Source organism: Megascapheus bottae, chromosome 10, assembly GCF_031878675.1.
Source record: "Megascapheus bottae isolate mThoBot1 chromosome 10, mThoBot2.hap1, whole genome shotgun sequence".
NCBI lineage: Eukaryota > Metazoa > Chordata > Mammalia > Rodentia > Geomyidae > Megascapheus > Megascapheus bottae.
This window is the reverse complement of record NC_143518.1, coordinates 39,883,972-39,900,244: the sequence shown is the minus strand read 5'-3', so window position 1 is coordinate 39,900,244 and position 16,273 is coordinate 39,883,972. Positions and strand designations below refer to the sequence as shown.

General features: G+C 49.3%; 3 protein-coding genes across 3 annotated transcripts; all 3 read right to left on the bottom strand.

Moving 5' to 3' along the window:
- Positions 1-5,822: 5,822 nt before the first annotated feature.
- Positions 5,823-7,537, bottom strand: S100a6 (S100 calcium binding protein A6). Its single transcript, XM_090339870.1, has 3 exons — positions 7,438-7,537; positions 6,662-6,820; positions 5,823-6,046 (listed from the first exon to the last, which is right to left on the bottom strand). The coding sequence occupies exons 2-3, from the start codon at positions 6,797-6,799 to the stop codon at positions 5,915-5,917; spliced, it is 270 nt and encodes an 89-aa protein (XP_090195996.1). The 5' UTR covers positions 6,800-6,820; positions 7,438-7,537; the 3' UTR covers positions 5,823-5,914.
- Positions 7,538-8,547: 1,010 nt separating this feature from the next.
- Positions 8,548-9,431, bottom strand: S100a5 (S100 calcium binding protein A5). Its single transcript, XM_090339869.1, has 2 exons — positions 9,285-9,431; positions 8,548-8,818 (listed from the first exon to the last, which is right to left on the bottom strand). Exons 1-2 carry the CDS (start codon positions 9,420-9,422, stop codon positions 8,675-8,677), a joined length of 282 nt encoding a protein of 93 aa, XP_090195995.1. The 5' UTR covers positions 9,423-9,431; the 3' UTR covers positions 8,548-8,674.
- A 3,843-nt stretch (positions 9,432-13,274) lies between these two features.
- On the bottom strand, positions 13,275-15,625 carry LOC150058218 (protein S100-A4). Its single transcript, XM_090339868.1, has 3 exons — positions 15,588-15,625; positions 14,515-14,670; positions 13,275-13,542 (listed from the first exon to the last, which is right to left on the bottom strand). The coding sequence occupies exons 2-3, from the start codon at positions 14,653-14,655 to the stop codon at positions 13,378-13,380; spliced, it is 306 nt and encodes a 101-aa protein (XP_090195994.1). The 5' UTR covers positions 14,656-14,670; positions 15,588-15,625; the 3' UTR covers positions 13,275-13,377.
- Positions 15,626-16,273: the final 648 nt, after the last annotated feature.

Genomic DNA, 16,273 nt, shown 5'->3' with positions numbered 1-16,273 from the left:
ACACCTGCCTTCTTCTACTGACACAGCCCACCACTTGTTTCTGGATGCCTAGATCCACAACATTTCCTTCTGGAAGCTTCCCCAACAGTACCTACTACCCGCACATCCCCCTCAGCCTCCAGGTTCTAAGAGTAAACAGGATGGTGTCTGTGGTCAGTGGACTAGAGCCCTTCTTCCATGCTTGGCCTCAACCAGCAACGCCTGGTATTGTTTTTGTTATTGTTTGATTAAAAGTATAACTATATATGGGGACAAATCGAGCTGTATATTCTCATTAGCTACAGTCCATGTGGCTGTTATTCTCTGTTTCCAGCTGGGGTTCTGGTGACTGCTCTGCACATAGTGTGCTCAGTTTCCTATGAGCCTGTGTCAGCTCTGTGTTGCTAGTGCTGCTGTTGCTTTAACAAACAGTAACTGAGATTTCAAAGAAAATTTTCCAACAGTCATGTGCTGGTGGCTCACACCTGTAATCCTAGCTACTCAGGAGGCTGAGATCTGAGCATCATGGATCAAAGCCAGCCCTGGCACAAAAGTCCCTACGTTTTTATCTCTAATTAACCACCAATTAACCTGAAATAACCTGTGGCTTAAAGTGGTAGAGCACTAGCCTTGAGCTGAAGACTTCCAGGATAGTGCCCAGGCCCGAGTTTAAGCCCCACAACCAATCAAAAAAACAAAATTAAAGCCAGGCACAGGTGGCTCATGCCTATAATGTTAGCCACTCAGGAGGCTGAAATCTGAGGAACAAGGTTCAAAGTCAACCTCAGGCAGGAAAGTCCATGATCTTATCTCCAATTAACTACCAGAAAACCAGAAATGGTGTTCTGGCTCAAAATAAAACACTAGCCTTTAGTGAAACGGTCAGAGATAGTACCTGGGCCCTGAATCCTACCTCCATGCCGATTTGGGGGGGGGGGGGACTTGAGCTTGGACTGGGAGTTGTGTCTGAGCCCTTCAGCTAAAGGCTACCTCCCTACCCTTGAGCCAAGCCCCACTTCTCGTTTTCTGGAGGTTAGATGGAGGTAAGAGACTCAGGTTCTTTTGTGCCCAGGCTGGCTTTGAACCTTGATCCTCAGATCTCAGACTGCTGAGTAGCTAGAATTACAGGCGTGAGCTACCGTGCCCAGCTTTCCATGCCCAATTTTTTAAAAATTCAAATAACATAACTTTCTCCATCCTATCTTCTAGTCCTACTCTCCAGAGTCAATTACTTCTACCACTTTTACCTGCTACTTCTGGTATCAGGATTGAGCTTGGTCACTTGATCCTGAGGCTCACAAGAGCAATGGGCAGCTCCTCTGTGGGCCACCATGTGTAACTTTCTCCCTATAGGGAGGTGACAGTTGCCTAGTTTCCAGCTGTCCATACCCTTGAGATTTGAAGAATCTGGTAATGGAAAGGTTTCTCTGTTCTCTTTCAACTAACTCTTAATGCTACTCTTAATGTTGTAATAAACATTTACAACATTAATTATTGTTTATTTTTACTATGCTATTGTGATAATTATTATAATAATCACTTAGTATAGTACTGTGCTAAGTATTGTCATTATGTTATTTCCTTTCATTCTTACAGTAGCTCTGACAGATATTTTCACCTCCATTCAAAGATGACTGACTTTGGGGGCACTCTAAATAAAACCTCAATGGGAAGCCTGATATATAAGAAACAATAGGGCTATTAAGCCATGCATGGTGATTCATACTTATAATCTAAGCACTTGGAAGGCTGAGGCAGGAGAATTGAGAGTTCAAGACCAGCCTGCTACATAGAAAGACCTATTTCAAAAAGCAAAGAGCTAGGATATATAGCTCAGAGGCAGAGTGCTTTTCCAGCTGCACCGGGCTCTGGGTTCTAGCTCCTGTACTGCAGGAGGAGGACGACGAAAAAGACCAGAGCCAGGTGCTAGTAGCTCACAGTTAGAATCCTAGCTACTCAGGAAGCTGAGATCTGAGAATAACCATTAGAAATACCAAGACTCTTACTCCATTTATTATCCAGCAAAAAGTCAGAAGTGGAGGAGTGGCTCAAATGGTAGAGCACCAGGTTTGAGAGACAACCAATCAAGAGCTTGAGGCTCTGAGTTCAAGCCCCCCCCACACACACACACACAAACAGTCCATATACAGACCTATTTATTCAGTAAAATTATTATTTTTACAATGAAAAAACAAAGTTGGAAAATCCCAACACTAAGAAACTAAGGAAAGATCAGATGAGTCGTGGTGTGACCATACCTTACAATAATACATTCTTATGAAAAAGATGCATTTAAATTTGTTCCTACTAGTTGACTTCAGGTGATTTTCATAATTTATCGTTCAATGAAAACAAAAATACCAAATGCCAGGAAGTAGACATCATGGCCTTATTTTATAATAATACAATCATGCTCATAAAATACCTCTTAGAGAGAGTAACAATGTTTGACAAGAAATGCACTTACTATCTTACGTATGTAACTGTAACTCCTCTGTAAATCACCCTGACAATAAAATTTAAAAAATAAAATTATCTCTTAGGTACAACTAACTATATTTCTATGTAGTGACACAATCACAAAGGAATAATGCATCTAGTTTATTGCAATAGGTTATTTGGGCATGAGAAGAAAAAAATGGTTATTTCAGTGAATTTGTCAACCTTGCAATATGCCCTAGCTTTCCGAGTTTCTTCCCATTTCCAGAGAATGAAATTCAAAGCCATTTGTGTCATTTATTACTGAGATCCAAAAGGGTAATGAAACTGTCTCCAAACTAAAAAGCCAAGTCTTTAGCTCCTAAACAGGACCTTAAGGTAAACTGCAGTTGTCCCAAATCTAGCATGCTATCTCCCTAGATGTTTACACCTCAAAAGGGATGAAGACCCAAAACACAGAGGAAACTCTAAGAAAAAGATTTCCTTCTCCCTTTCCCCCCACCAAGTCTATGAGGTTGCTAAGATACACTTTATTACATTCCAAAGAATTAGTGTTGGGATTCAGCCCATGGTATTTCTAAAAGAGGACATTTCAGGAAGACAACTGTTACTAGTAGTGGCTCACATCTGCAATGCTACCTATTCAAGAGGCTGAAATTTGAGGATCATAGTTCAAAGCCAGCCTAGACAAACAAATCTGTGAAACTCTTATCTCTAGCCACTAAAAAGATGAAAGTGGAGCTGTAGCTCAAGTGGTAGAGCTCTAGCCTTGAGCTGAAGAGCTCAGGGACAGGGTCCAGGCCCTGAGTTCAAGCTCCACGACTGGAAAAAAAAAAAGGCACCCTCCAGCCTACAAAATAAATAAATAAGTGCCTTAAGGATTCTATCCCCAGTACAAACAAAAGAGGTAGTTTGTTTTCTTCATTAAATCTATATTCCTAGGGTCCCCTCCACTGCTACTGAGAAGCCAAAGAACCCCCTGTTTATTTTGAGGTGGATAGTCCTCCTTCTCCTCTCCAACCTTCTTGCCCCTCCACCATAGCCCCTGAGTAACCCATCCGTTCTCCCAGCCATGGAGGTCTTGAGAAGGGAGAGGAGAGGGGCTGGATCCAGTTCTGATTGTCTTTGCAAACCTCCTTTGCTCCCCTGACTTGTTTATGGTGGATGCGTTTTAGATGAAGTTAACAAACATCTGGGATCTCAGATTCCCCACTCTGACATTCCCTGAGGGCCCAAGTCCCATTCCCCTCTTCATAGGAAAAGCTTCCTGGCCTCCACCTACCGCCCCCCCCCCCAGACCTGTGGCCCCCAATCCCAGCACTAGCCACTGTTGCCCTCTCCCCAGGAACTCTAGATAACCAACCCAATCTCTTCCTGATCCCACATCCTGCTCTATCCACAAGAGGGAGCTCGCTCTGCGCCTCAAATAGTTGGGCCCTGGGTAATGTGGGGATGTGAGATGTGATGTTCCCCTAAAAAGCTGAAAGGGGCCAAGGCTCTGCAGAGGAGGTGCCCAGCCCTGACCCTCTTGCTGTCCAACCACTGTTGAAGGGGAAGCAGCTAGAGAAGGAAGGGGCCCCCAGAAGGCACAGCTCTCAGCTTTTTGCCAATCCTCACCCAATGCGGGAAAAGAGAACTTAACTGCTCACAGTTGGGTTTGCAAGAGGTGGAGAGGTGAATAAAAGTAAGGATCTTTTTCTCTCAAGCCTAAGGAGGAACTTTCCCAGCTTGAACAATGCCTGGAGGGTATGGATGTGGAGCAAATGCTCTGTCACCCAGGGATGCAGACATACATCACCGCTTTCCCCACACCTTCTGTCTGAATATACTGAGACAGAAAACTGGCAGTAATTCAGGTAATTAGTCATTTTCTCAGACAGGGGTTGGCTCCAGTGGGATAATCCCATGATTCATTCTGCTAAAGCTATAGGGACAGGCTGGGTCAAGACTGACAGAAAAGCTTGAAGCTACATTTGACCAGAACCAGGACACTTCCCACCCCACCCCCCAACTCCAATCAGGTTTATAATTCACGTTTGTGAAGCTGCTAGTACCTCAGACCACCATCCCAAGAAAAGGACCCCTTCCTTGATCTAGGACCTGGGCAGTTGCATCATCTGGGGTCTCAAACATCTTCTGTTTTCACTTTATTATTCACTCACACCATAAGAAAGTATTGACCCTGTCCCAGGACCCATCTGACTCTTCCCCTTTCACCACACCCAAAGCAAATCACATATTCTGGGGATCTAATAGGACTATTTCTGACCACTTCTATTGACACCAAACCCCACCAACCACCTATTCCAGATATTATTTCCTTCTCCAAGCCCTCTCTACTAAATACTTAAGTGTTTACTTAAGATGGCTTTGGGGCAAGAGTTTGGCCTAGTGGTAGAGTGCTTGCCTAGCATGCACAAAGACCTGTCTGGGTTTGATTCCTCACTCCCACATACATAGAAAAAGTAGGATGTGGTGCTGTGGCTCAAGTGGTAGAACACTAGCCTTGGGGAAAAAGCCCAAAGACAGTGTTCAGGCCCTGAGATCAAGGCCCAGGACTGGCAAAAAAAAAAAAAAAAAAAAAAAAAGGTGGCTCTGCCAAGAGAAGGCATCTTCAAAGTGTATTTAAAAAGTCCTAGTAAAGGCCGGGAGTTTGGCCTAGTGGTTAAAGTGCTTGACTAGCATGCATGAAGACCGGGTTCGATTCCTCGGTACCACATACATAGAAAAAAGCCAGAAGTGGTGCTGAGGCTCAAGTGGTAGAGCTCTAGCCTTGAGAAAGTCCAAGGACAGTGCTCAGGCCCTGAGCTCAAGCCCAGGACTGGCAAAAAAATAAATAAATAAATAAAAAATAAAAAAAAAAAGAGTCCTAGTAAAGGAATGGGAGTTTGGCCTAGTGGTAGAGTGCTTGCCTACGATGCACAAAGACCCAGGGTTGATTCCTCAGTACATAGAAAACACCAGAAGTGGGGTTGTGGCTCAAGTGATAGAGCTCTAGCCTTGAGAAAGCCCAAGGACAGTGCTCAGGCCCTGAGTTCAAGACCCAGGACTGGTAGGAAAAAAATATATATATTCCTGGTAAGCTAGAAAAGTTCTTATCAGGGTGAGTCAATGAGCCTTGCCCAGACGCTGTATGACTACGGCATAGACTTTCTAGTTGCTGGTACAGCACCAGGTTAAGAAAGAAACAAATAATTGAGAAGCTAGACACTGGTGACTGGTGTCACACTCCCGTAATCCTTGCCACTCAGATCTGACTTTCTGGGCAGAAAAGTTTTACCTCAAAAAAAAAAAAAAAAAGCCAGAAATCGGGTTGTGGACCAAACACATAAAAGCTCTGAATTTGCATCCCGGTACTAGCACACAAACACACATACAGAAAGACTTAATAAATCACACGTGAATAGATTTGAACCAAAAAAAATTTTATTTTACAATTACCCACCACTGGATTGGCCTGGGGTAGGCCCCCTGGAGGCATCTTCCATTTCCCAGTTTACTTGAGGGCCTCATTGTAGATCATGGCCAAAGCCCCCAAGAAGGTGACATATTCCTGAAAATTCACTTCCTGGTCCTTGTTCCGGTCCAGGTCATCCATCAGCCTTACAATCTCGGCATCCTGCAGCTTCTAATGTGTTAGAATAGGAAGTCCAGATTCAATGCTGACAAACACCCTAGATTCGCTCCTCTTCCCCCTTCCACACAGCCCTCTCTCATGCAAGTGACTCTGCACTTCACCAAGAATGGGCATCCATTTTGGGTTCAACATGGTTTTACTAGCCCCTGCTCCTCACTCAGAGATAAAATGAGACACTAGCTGGGCATTGGTGACTCACACCTGTATCCTAGCTACTTGAGAGGCTGAGATCTGAGGATTGTAGTTCAAAGCCAGCCTTTGCACAAAAGTCTGTGGGACTCCTATCTCCAGTTAGCCACCAGAAAACTGGAAGTGAAGCTGTGGCTCAAAGTATTAGAGCCCTAGCCTTGAGCTGAAAAGCTCAGGGACAGTGCCCAGGCCCAGAGTTCAAGCCCCATGACAAAGAAAGCAAGGAAGAAGGGGAGGGAGGGAGGAAGGGAGGAAAGGAAGTAAAGAAAAAGAAAGGAAAAGAAAGGAAAGGGAAGGAAAAACAGAAACACAGGCTGAAAGCATCTCTATCCCCTCAAGGGAATGAGTGTTCATCAGAGGCGGGTGGAATGTGGGGATGGACAGAAGGTGGGAAGAGGGGGAGAGGAAGCTACTCACAGGGCCGATGGCAAGCTCATTCTGGATCAGCTGCTTCAGTTCCTTCTTGCTCAGGGAGTGCTTGTCACCCTCCTTTGAAGAGTACTTGTGGAAGACCGCCACAAGGAGACCAATGGCCTGATCCAGGGAGCGTGCCATGACTGAGGGCTGGGCTACAGGCTGGTGACAGAGGGCCTGGTCATGGTGGGGGCAGCAAAGACATCTTGCTACACACACACACACACACACACACACACACACACCCCAAAACTCAGTCCTCACCACACTTCTACTCCCCTCGAAGCCCCAGGCCACCCACGGGTGACCAGTGACCTGTGACAGTCCAGGAGGGGGAGAGGCACACAGGGAGCCAGGAGAGCAGTGCCTGAGGGGACCAGAGATAAAACTTGCAAGTGGTTCCAAAGTTCTCAAAGGCAATCTGAGCTGGTAGTGGGGCAGACTGGAGGCTCTTCTCCAGGGAGAGGGGGGGAAGAAATGGGGAGTATGACTGGGCAGAGAAGGAGACAGCTGTGCAGAAAGCCAGGAACACACCCAGGACACACCTACCTGCACCCCAGGAAAGCACAATTGGGGAACCACTTACAGGGATGCCTTAGCCCGAGGCTCACCTGGCACAGCCTTGCCACTCCTGAATCTCCTGAGAGGAAGCAGACTGGGCCCCCAGGCTGCTGGATCTGGATGCGGACCACCGGGGACCCAGACCCCACTACCCCACCCCACCCCTACCCCCTAGTGCACAGTCCCAGAAAGCCCCGAGCTGCCCTGCAAGAACTCACCGCACGGAAAGCAGCCGGGAGGGAAGGCAGAGGTCCGGGCGATGGCGTGTGGCGCAGTCCGGCTGGCCTTATAGCGGCCGGCGTCCGGGAGGCCGGCTCCGGAGCGCCCCCTCCCGCCCCGGTCCCGCCCCGAGCCCCACCCTGCGCCCGGCCCGCACAGCACACACACCCCGCGGGGTGCCCCCCTTAACTTCCCGCGCCTCCCGGAACTGTTCCGGGTCCGGACCAGGATGGCAGAGCCCAAGAGAGTGTGAAGGGCCAAGTGGAAACCAGTGCCGAGGGGTCCCCTAATTTCCGTGGTTCTGGTTACACCGGAGGTGGGGGGCCCCTGCCTCGCCTGCCAAAGCATCCGTGTGGGGTGTAGGGGAGCTCACAGAGCTGCGGGTGTCCTGCAGAGGCTTACCGGGGTCCCCTGCAGAGGAGAGGGAGGAGGGCTGTCTACGGACTGGGAGGATCTAGAATACCCATCCCCCACCAACAATAAATGCCTCACAACATCAACCAGCACTCACTCCTACCACTGCCTGGAAATCTGCCCTGGGCCTCTTGTGCGTACACAAGCCAGAGCCAAGCCCTGCAAGCATCATGAACTATTCACCTGCAGTGAAAAGGTCCCTCCCCTGTCCCCAAATCCTGGGAGAAGAGGAGAAAGCCCCAGGATGAGGGCAAGAGGAGGGTGTTGAGAGGGAATGGAGGAGGAGAGGGGGTTCGGAAGCTGAGATCTGATTTCTGCTATTTATCAGTGCTACCACAGTGGCCTAGTAGGAGCAAGTTAGTCATAGGTCAGACCCAGTCACCCAACAAGGCCCGAGAGCCACACCCCGGAGCTCCTGCCCCCTCACTCCCAGGCACTTTCCCTACCAGCTTTCTCTGCAGCCTGGTGAGAGGAGTGCAGAAGACAGAGCAACTTCCTCATTTTTCCCCCCTAGACTGAAAAACTAAACTAAAAGACAAGTTCAATGAGTCCCACCCTGTGGGGCCACAAGTAGGGCAGAATCTGGGGGACCAAGAATCTCTACCTGCTCCCCCCCTCCACCTGAGACCTAAGAGAAATAAGACACCTTCAAAGTCAGTCCCTCCCTCAGCATTTGGAATGTGGGGGGAGGAATTCTTTATTTTCTCTGCTGGAAGGGCTCATATGGTAAGAACAGGAGAATAGGGACAGGTTGGGGAGGAGGGGCTATAAGAAGAGCTGCCAAGGGCTAAGGGCTACTGGGGATGGTGGAGGGGCTCCTTGTCATTTGTTGTCCTCCAGGAAGAAGTCGTTGTAGGCCATGCACAGCGTGGTCAGGAACACCGAGTACTCCTTGAAGTCAATCTCCTGGTCGCTGTTTTTATCCAGACTCTTCATCAGCTCATCAATGCTGCTCTCCTTCATCTTCTGCAAGGCCAGGGTGGCGGGGATTGGGGTGGGGGGAGATGGCTGAACAGCCCTCCTGGCCCTATTCCACCATCACAAGGCAGTCTCAAGGGCTCACAGCCCTGGGAGTAGCCTGACGCTCAGCTCACACCAAACATGGCATCACATTTAGTCCATGTATAACTCCCCGACATTGTCACTCCTGACCACCATCCAAGAACCAGCTTCTATAGCAGCCCATAGAATATGGTCTCCCCCCGTCCCAGATTCCTTGCCCTCCTCCTTCCAAGGAAACCCTGACTCATCCTCCAGCAAATAGGCCTAGAGACATCCACTCCCTTCCTCTATTCCTGGCCATCTGCTTCAGCCATCCTGCCCTGCACTTAGATTAGAGCTTCCTAACAGTGGGTGGGTGGACTAGTGGGGTTCTTCCCAGGGATCTGACAGACTTTGGGGGGGGATGTTGTATGGGACAAAGGTCACCTACCTCCCCAAGACTCAGTTCCTTCTGGATCAGTTCTTTTAGTTCCTTCCTGCTGAGGGTCAGTTTGCTGCCCTCTTTCCCAGAATATTTGTGGAAGGTGGTCACCATGGTGGTCAGGGCCTTCTCAAGAGGAGTTTCCATCACCGTGTGAGGCTCTGGAGAAGGAGAGGAGACAGGCGTGGTCCTCTGCTTCTCCCCCCCACCCAACTCCACTGTCACTAGCTCAGGACCCTTCCCCCACCAAGACGCCTCAGTTGAAGAACTAGGGACCAATACCCATCATAAGATGAAAATCCACTAACTAGAGAATGCATGTATAGATTATAATGAAAGCCAAAGCATACAGCTCAGAAGATAAGGGGTCACAGTCTCCCTGCCCCACATAGCTGGGACGCTGGCTTCCAGAAGCATTTCCTATCTTCATCACCCTCCTTTCCCCCACTGCCCCAATCACCTGATGTTGAGAAGTGTCTCATAAAAGTGGAGGACAGGGCAAAGAAAAAGTCCAGGCATTGGAGGGTGCTGGGGTTTGAACTAGGAGATAATACCTCAGCATAAAGCAGGAAAGAGGTGATTGAAATTTCCCATCTAACCACCAGTCTCAGGCCAAGACTGCACTGAACACTGCACTGACAGCAGGAGTCAGGAGGGAGGTGACAAGGACGTCACCATCACCGGGATCCCTCTGAGACCTGGCTCCAGAGGTTGGATCAGAATGAGGGGCTCTATTCCAGCAGCAGAGCCACCCCAGCAAGTGAAGAGTGAGCTGGAGATCATGAGCCTCCAGTTTTGAAACCACTTCCCCTTAGGGAGGAAGGAGGCAATACCCACAGAACTCGAGCATGACAGGTGAAAACTGTAGCGTCTTGAGCCAGGAGAAAGAGGCTGCTGGCTTTGACTTCCTGCCCAGAAGCCACTCTGCAGGTCTTGAACTGCATCCATCACTCAAGTCACACACTCCAAATCCTCAGCTTCTCCCACCTCAAGGAGGTTCACAGAGACCCCAATTCCATCTGAGGGCCTCTAGGTACCTGCAGGGACTTCCTGGCTGCCCTGGCTCCTCCTCTACTTCTTCCAAGGCAGGTCTTGCTATATAGCCGAGGTTCGTCTGAAACTGTCTATGTAGCCAGGGTTTGGGATCACAAGTAGGAGCCCTTATGCCTGGCTCTCCAGGAAATTCTTACAGCCTTGATTCTGAATCCTGCACCCCTTCCTTCTGAGCACATGCCACAAGTACTGGGCCAGGGTCCCCTTTTAGAGGTCACTCCAACTCCTCACCCAGTACGGCTCACTGGAGATGGACAGGAGATGGAAAGAAAGACTCACCAAGAAGGAAGCAAGCTCAAGGAACCCAAGCCACAGCAGCAACAGCAGCCTTTCTCCCACTGCTCTCTGCCTTTATTCCCTTGGTCTTGGTGCCCAGGAGAGCAGGGAGAAACAGGGCCAATAAGAAGGGGTCAGGGATGTAAAGATGCTTAGCAGAGTCTCTGGAGACAGGACTGAGGGAACCCCGCTGCTAATGTTGTCTTCCTTGAGGGGCACACAGGACTCATCAGACACATAAAACTTCAATTTTCCAAACAAAGAATCAGAACTCCACAACTAATAGGCAGAGGCTGACAAAAAGGAGAGTCAGGATAATGGGGGTGGGGAGCAGGGGGAGGCAGGAAGGTCAAACACAGGATTTCTCCTTGTGTCCTAGGCCACTCTCTATACTGAGATGCTCCCATCCATCCTCTCACCCACTCTTAGAGCAGAGAAGGACATGCCTCAAGATGGGATTCATGGCAGGCGGGGGGAGATTTCCTGTCAAAGGCATGGTCAAGGCCACTAGGGAGTATGAAATCAAAGGTTTTTTTTTAAAGCTTTTAAATAAATGATTATTCCTAAACTTCACTGATAGTAGGAAAGAATTGTCAGAGATTCTTGGATTGGAGGACTGAGAATCCGGAGTCGAGGAGAGATGGAGAAAAAGGCCTAGTCTTGGATGAGAGTTTGAAAAAAGAAAAAAAGAAAGAAAGAAAAAAAGAGAAAGAAAGAGGGCAAGTTACTAGCTCAGTGACAGAGTAAAGTTGGGTTTTTTTTATTTTTTATTTTTTTAATTTTTTGCCAGTCCTGAGCTTGAGCTCAAAGCCTGAGCACTGTCCTTGGACTTTCTCAAAGCTAGAGTCCTTGGACTTTCTCAAGGCTACATTTCTAGCTGCTTGAGCCTCAGCACAGTTTCCAGCTTTTTTCTAAGTATGTGGTACTGAGGAATCAAACCTGGGTCTTCATGCATGCTAGGCAAGCACTCTACCACTAAGCCAAACTCCTGGCCCTAAACAGGGTAAAGTTTGAGGAGAAGTTGCCTACATCCTGGGGAGACTAAGTGAGGCTCTACCACTAAGGATGAGAACAGAACTGGATTGGAGGCTTAGTACCCATCAGTGCTGCAATCCCACCCCAGCCTCTGCCATCTTGTGTCTTCCTCACTGCCCTCTATGGTACTCACACCCCCAGCTGCAAGGCTCAGGAGGCAGTTGGGACTGGTTGCTAAGCAACAAGTTTCCGATGTAGAGAGTGATGCAGGCCCAGGCTCAGGGGAACACACTAATGTGGAAGATGGAAGACAGGCAGACTGGCTAGAAGAGAGAAAGTGGGAAGGAGATAAACTTTTCCTGGACCAAAGTCTCTGTAGTCACACTCCAAAGGAACATGTGAGTCACCCACCCTGTTTCTCTGAAGCTGGAGAGAAAAACACAGTGATGACAAAGGAAGTGTAGGAGATCACTGCAACAAGACCCTCTAGCCTGTGGCAAGATCTCTTTGCACCCCTTCCCTGTATTATCCAGGTATAGCAGTGAAGTCTAACCCCAATCCCACGTGCTGTATCACAGGACCATTGACCTTTATTCTACCTGGAAGGGAAGAGGCATCACACCTCATAGTTTTGGACAGAGTAATTCATTTGTCCAAAGTCATCTCTCTAAAACAATGGGCAACTCCCATCCTCTCCCTCACTCCCACCCAGACACTGCTCCCATTCAGTACTTCTGAGATCTCTTCTCCTCCTCTGAACAATCAAGGTTCTTAACAGTCTCATCCCATGAACCTCTGGAGCAGAGACAGATGATTAGAAAATAACTACTTCACCCAGATATAGTAATTTATTCCCATAATCCCAGCACACTCAGAAGGCAGAGACAGAAGACTTGTGAGTTTGAGACCACCCTGGGCTACATCGTAAAACTCTGTCACAGAGAGAAAGAGATTGTAATATATTACTTCTTTTCCTTTTTTCCCCTCATAATAGGGATTGCACTCAGCCCTTCTGTTTTTAGGTGATTGTTGTTGCCTTAAGAATGTAGACCAGGCTATCTTGGAACTCCTAATCCTCTCACCTCTGCCCCTCTATTAGCTGGGATTATGGAAATGCACTACCATGCGAGCACTGAGAATTGACTATCTCTTACATTGCTAAAAATGGTGCTCCCTGATCTGAACACAGGCAAGAAAGGACTAACCCATCCCTGCAGCTTGAAGCCAAAGAGCTGGAGAAGGTAGCGGGACAAGGCCTGGACTTAAATGTCAGCATGGAGTACCCACTCTCCTCCCCATTCCTACTCTGGCTTGAGGACTTCCTCCCTGTGACTCAGCCCCATTATCCTCTCTCCAGACCCCAACCAGGAGCAGATGTGACTGCTTCAGTCCCATCCCAGCTGTAGTTTGAATTCCTGCTGGAGGCAAAGTTGGAAAGAGATGGGAGGGGTAGTGGCCTGGCCAAGATCCCAGAACTGGGGCCTTCCAAGCCCCTGGTGGTCCCCCTGCCTGCGGCTCCACCCAGATCCACTTTTAACACACTTGTGCGCACACACACACACACACATCTCACTCCTCCCACCTTCACTAGTACACACTCCACAAAGCCAGCTTGTCTCCTGGAGCGCCCCCCACCATCATATGACCTGTCCCTCAGCCCCTCGTCCTCATGCAGAGTCTCTCAGACCAGCCTCATAGCTTCAAAATTCTTTATTGAGCGTCATTTGCTTGTCTGAGGAGCCAACAAGATGGCTCACTGCCAGCAAGCTGAGGACCCGGCCCGCCCTCGGAGGATCCCTCACTTCTTCCGTGGCTGCTTATCTGGGCAGCCTTCGAAGAACTCATTACACATCATGGCAATGCAGGACAGGAAGACACAGTACTCCTGGAAGTCCACCTCGTTGTCCCTGTTGCTATCCAAGTTGCTCATGAGTTTCTGGAATGCAGCTTCATCTGTCCTTTTCTGGACAAGAAAGAGGCTACAGTTAGAAAGCAGAAGCAGAAGCTACAACACCAAGACTAGACCAGGTTTCTGTCTCCAGATGGGTGCTCGGGGAAGTTTACAGACACTGATTTAGAGGCAGAGCTTCGATTTTTTTTTTTTTGAGGGGATGCCGGACAGTAGTGGGATTTGAATTTAGGGCTTCAAATTCACTGGGCCTGCTTGCTGAGCTGACCCCTTATCATTTGAGCCATGCCACCAGTCCCATATTTTGCTAGCTATTTTAGAATATGGAGTCTAGCAGACTTTTCTGCCTGGGCTGGCTTTGAACCATGATCCTCTGGACCTTAAGCTTTTGAGCTAGAATTCTGAGCCAGAATTGCAAATGTGAGTCACCTGCTATAATAGTGTGTGTGTGTGTGTGTGTGTGTGTGTGTGTGTGTTTTACTAGGGTTTCAACTCACGGTTTCAAGCTTACTAGGCAGGTGTTCTACAACCTGAGCCACTCCTCAAGCTCCTCTGGTTAGAACCCTAACCCCCAAGGGCTAAGAGAGGGTGCTCTGTTGGAGGGGAATCTGATATGTTTTTGTTTGGGAGGAGGTCTGTAGGTCTGTGTGGTATGTGTGTTCCTTCACAAATAGATCAGTGGAGTGCTAGTGAGAATCAGTCATGGTCTAGATTACAGCTTTGTACACTAACAGCACTAGGAAGTCATTTAGCTCTGCAGTCTCCATGTTTTTTCTTCAGGTGAAGTCGTGCAGAGGGCCTGGCCTGTGACTGTCATTCCCAGTCATCTCTGCCAGAACAAATAAGAGGTAGGTATTCACTGGGTTTCCACACCAAGCAACCAGAGGAAGCTTCCCAAACCCCATGGTCCCAGTCCAGTGATAAAATGGAGCTGCTGCTATGCTCTGCAAAGGCCAGGCCAGGGCCCCGCCCTTCCTCCGGAGGATGCTGCATACGGGGGCTTATTTCCAGGCAGGACCCACTCACCCCCAGAAAACTGGGCAGCTCCCGGGTCAGCAGCTCCTTTAGCTCTGACTTGTTGAGCTTGAACTTGTCACCCTCTTTGCCCGAGTACTTGTGGAAGGTGGATACCATCACATCCAGGGCCTTCTCCAGAGGGCACGCCATAACAGCAAGCAGGACCTGGGGACAGGAAGCATGAAGGCACCCTTATGTGAGGACCCCACTCCCATTCTCTGGGAAGACTTAGGGAGACTCTGCTCCCCTGAGAAGCCAGATAAGTGGGCTCTGTTCTTGATGGCAGAGGTGTGTCATGGGAGGGTGCACAGTGGGAATGCATGCTTCAAGCAGCCAATATCCGCAGGGTCCACTGGGCAGGCTCTGCAGACCCCACTGCAGGATCTGTTACTGGGCCTCCCTCAGGCCTGGTCCCAACAACAGCATTTTTCCACCCCTCACTTGGCTCATCCTCAGCCACAGCTCAGCCCCCAAAGCCCCGCCCTTGCCCATTATTCTCCCTCCCAGCACTGGGCGCGGTTGCTGGAGGCTTGCCAGGGGCCTGCAGCGGAAAAAACCCAGCTGCCTAGTGCCCAGTGCCTAGCTTAGGGAGGGGTGGGGTGAGGTATAAGAGGTAAGGTTGTGAGGAGAGTGTGGCAAGGCCAAGCTCTCCTAGGCTGGGTTGCTGTGCCCAGGGCAGAGGCTCTTAAGCCACTACCAGTCAGAAGCCCACATATGCCTTTGCTTTGCTTTCTGTACTGAATATGCACACAGCAACCCAGAAGACACAAGCCAGCGAGTCCACCCACAGCTCACACACACCAACACACAGCAGCAGCACAGACAAATCCAAACATCCCAGTAACACTCAGAGCTCAGATCCTGCCACCTACACACTTGTGAGTATGTTTGCTCTCTTACAAGTACGCATGCACACATTCATGCTCAGACACATGTGCACACATATGCACATACACGCCTTCACATTAGAACCCAACATGTGGATCCATTTAGCACATCTGGCCCCCAGCAGCCACCCCTTCTCCTTCCCCTGCCTCAGCCTCTGACACCCTTTGCATGCCAGTCAGGCCAACACAACTCACCAGACCAAGAGAGAGGAAGTGCTGAGAAGAGAAGTTTGGGGAGAACCCAGCAGTCTGACCTATTTATACCCACTCAAGCCCTGCCCATATGCAGTGGATGGGGGAGAGCGAATGCAGCCCTCCTGCTGTGGGCTGATGTGCCAAATGCCACAGCCCCTCTACCAGCCCAGCCAGGGAACCAAGCTTCTTGATCCCAGGGAAGACACAGGTGGGCAACCAGTGAGCCCCCAGTCTCCACAGCTCAGCCTGAGTTTTAGGGAGCTGCAGAAAGGAGCAGTCTGTATCTGGGATGCAGGAACCAAGAGAGAAGTCTCACCAGACTAACAAGAAAGAAGAGGCAGGGGTAAAGGATAATGCAGCTACCCAAGAAGTGGATGGGTGCCAGGTGCTGGTGGCCCACATCTGTAATCCTAGCTACTCAGGAGGATCTGAGGATAGCAGCTCAAAGCCAGCCCAGGCAGGAAAGCCCATGAGACTTTCCCAACTAACCACTAGAAAACTGGCAGTAGAGCTGTGGCTCAAAGTGGCGGAATGCTATCCTTGAGCAAAAGAGCTCAAAGAAAGTGCCCAGGCCCTGAGTTCAAACTCCACAACCAACAACAACAAAAAAGTAGTGGATGGGGTGGCCCCATACATCAGGGCTGGGGGACAATCCATCAGCCCTCTCCCCTTCCCACAGGATTCTC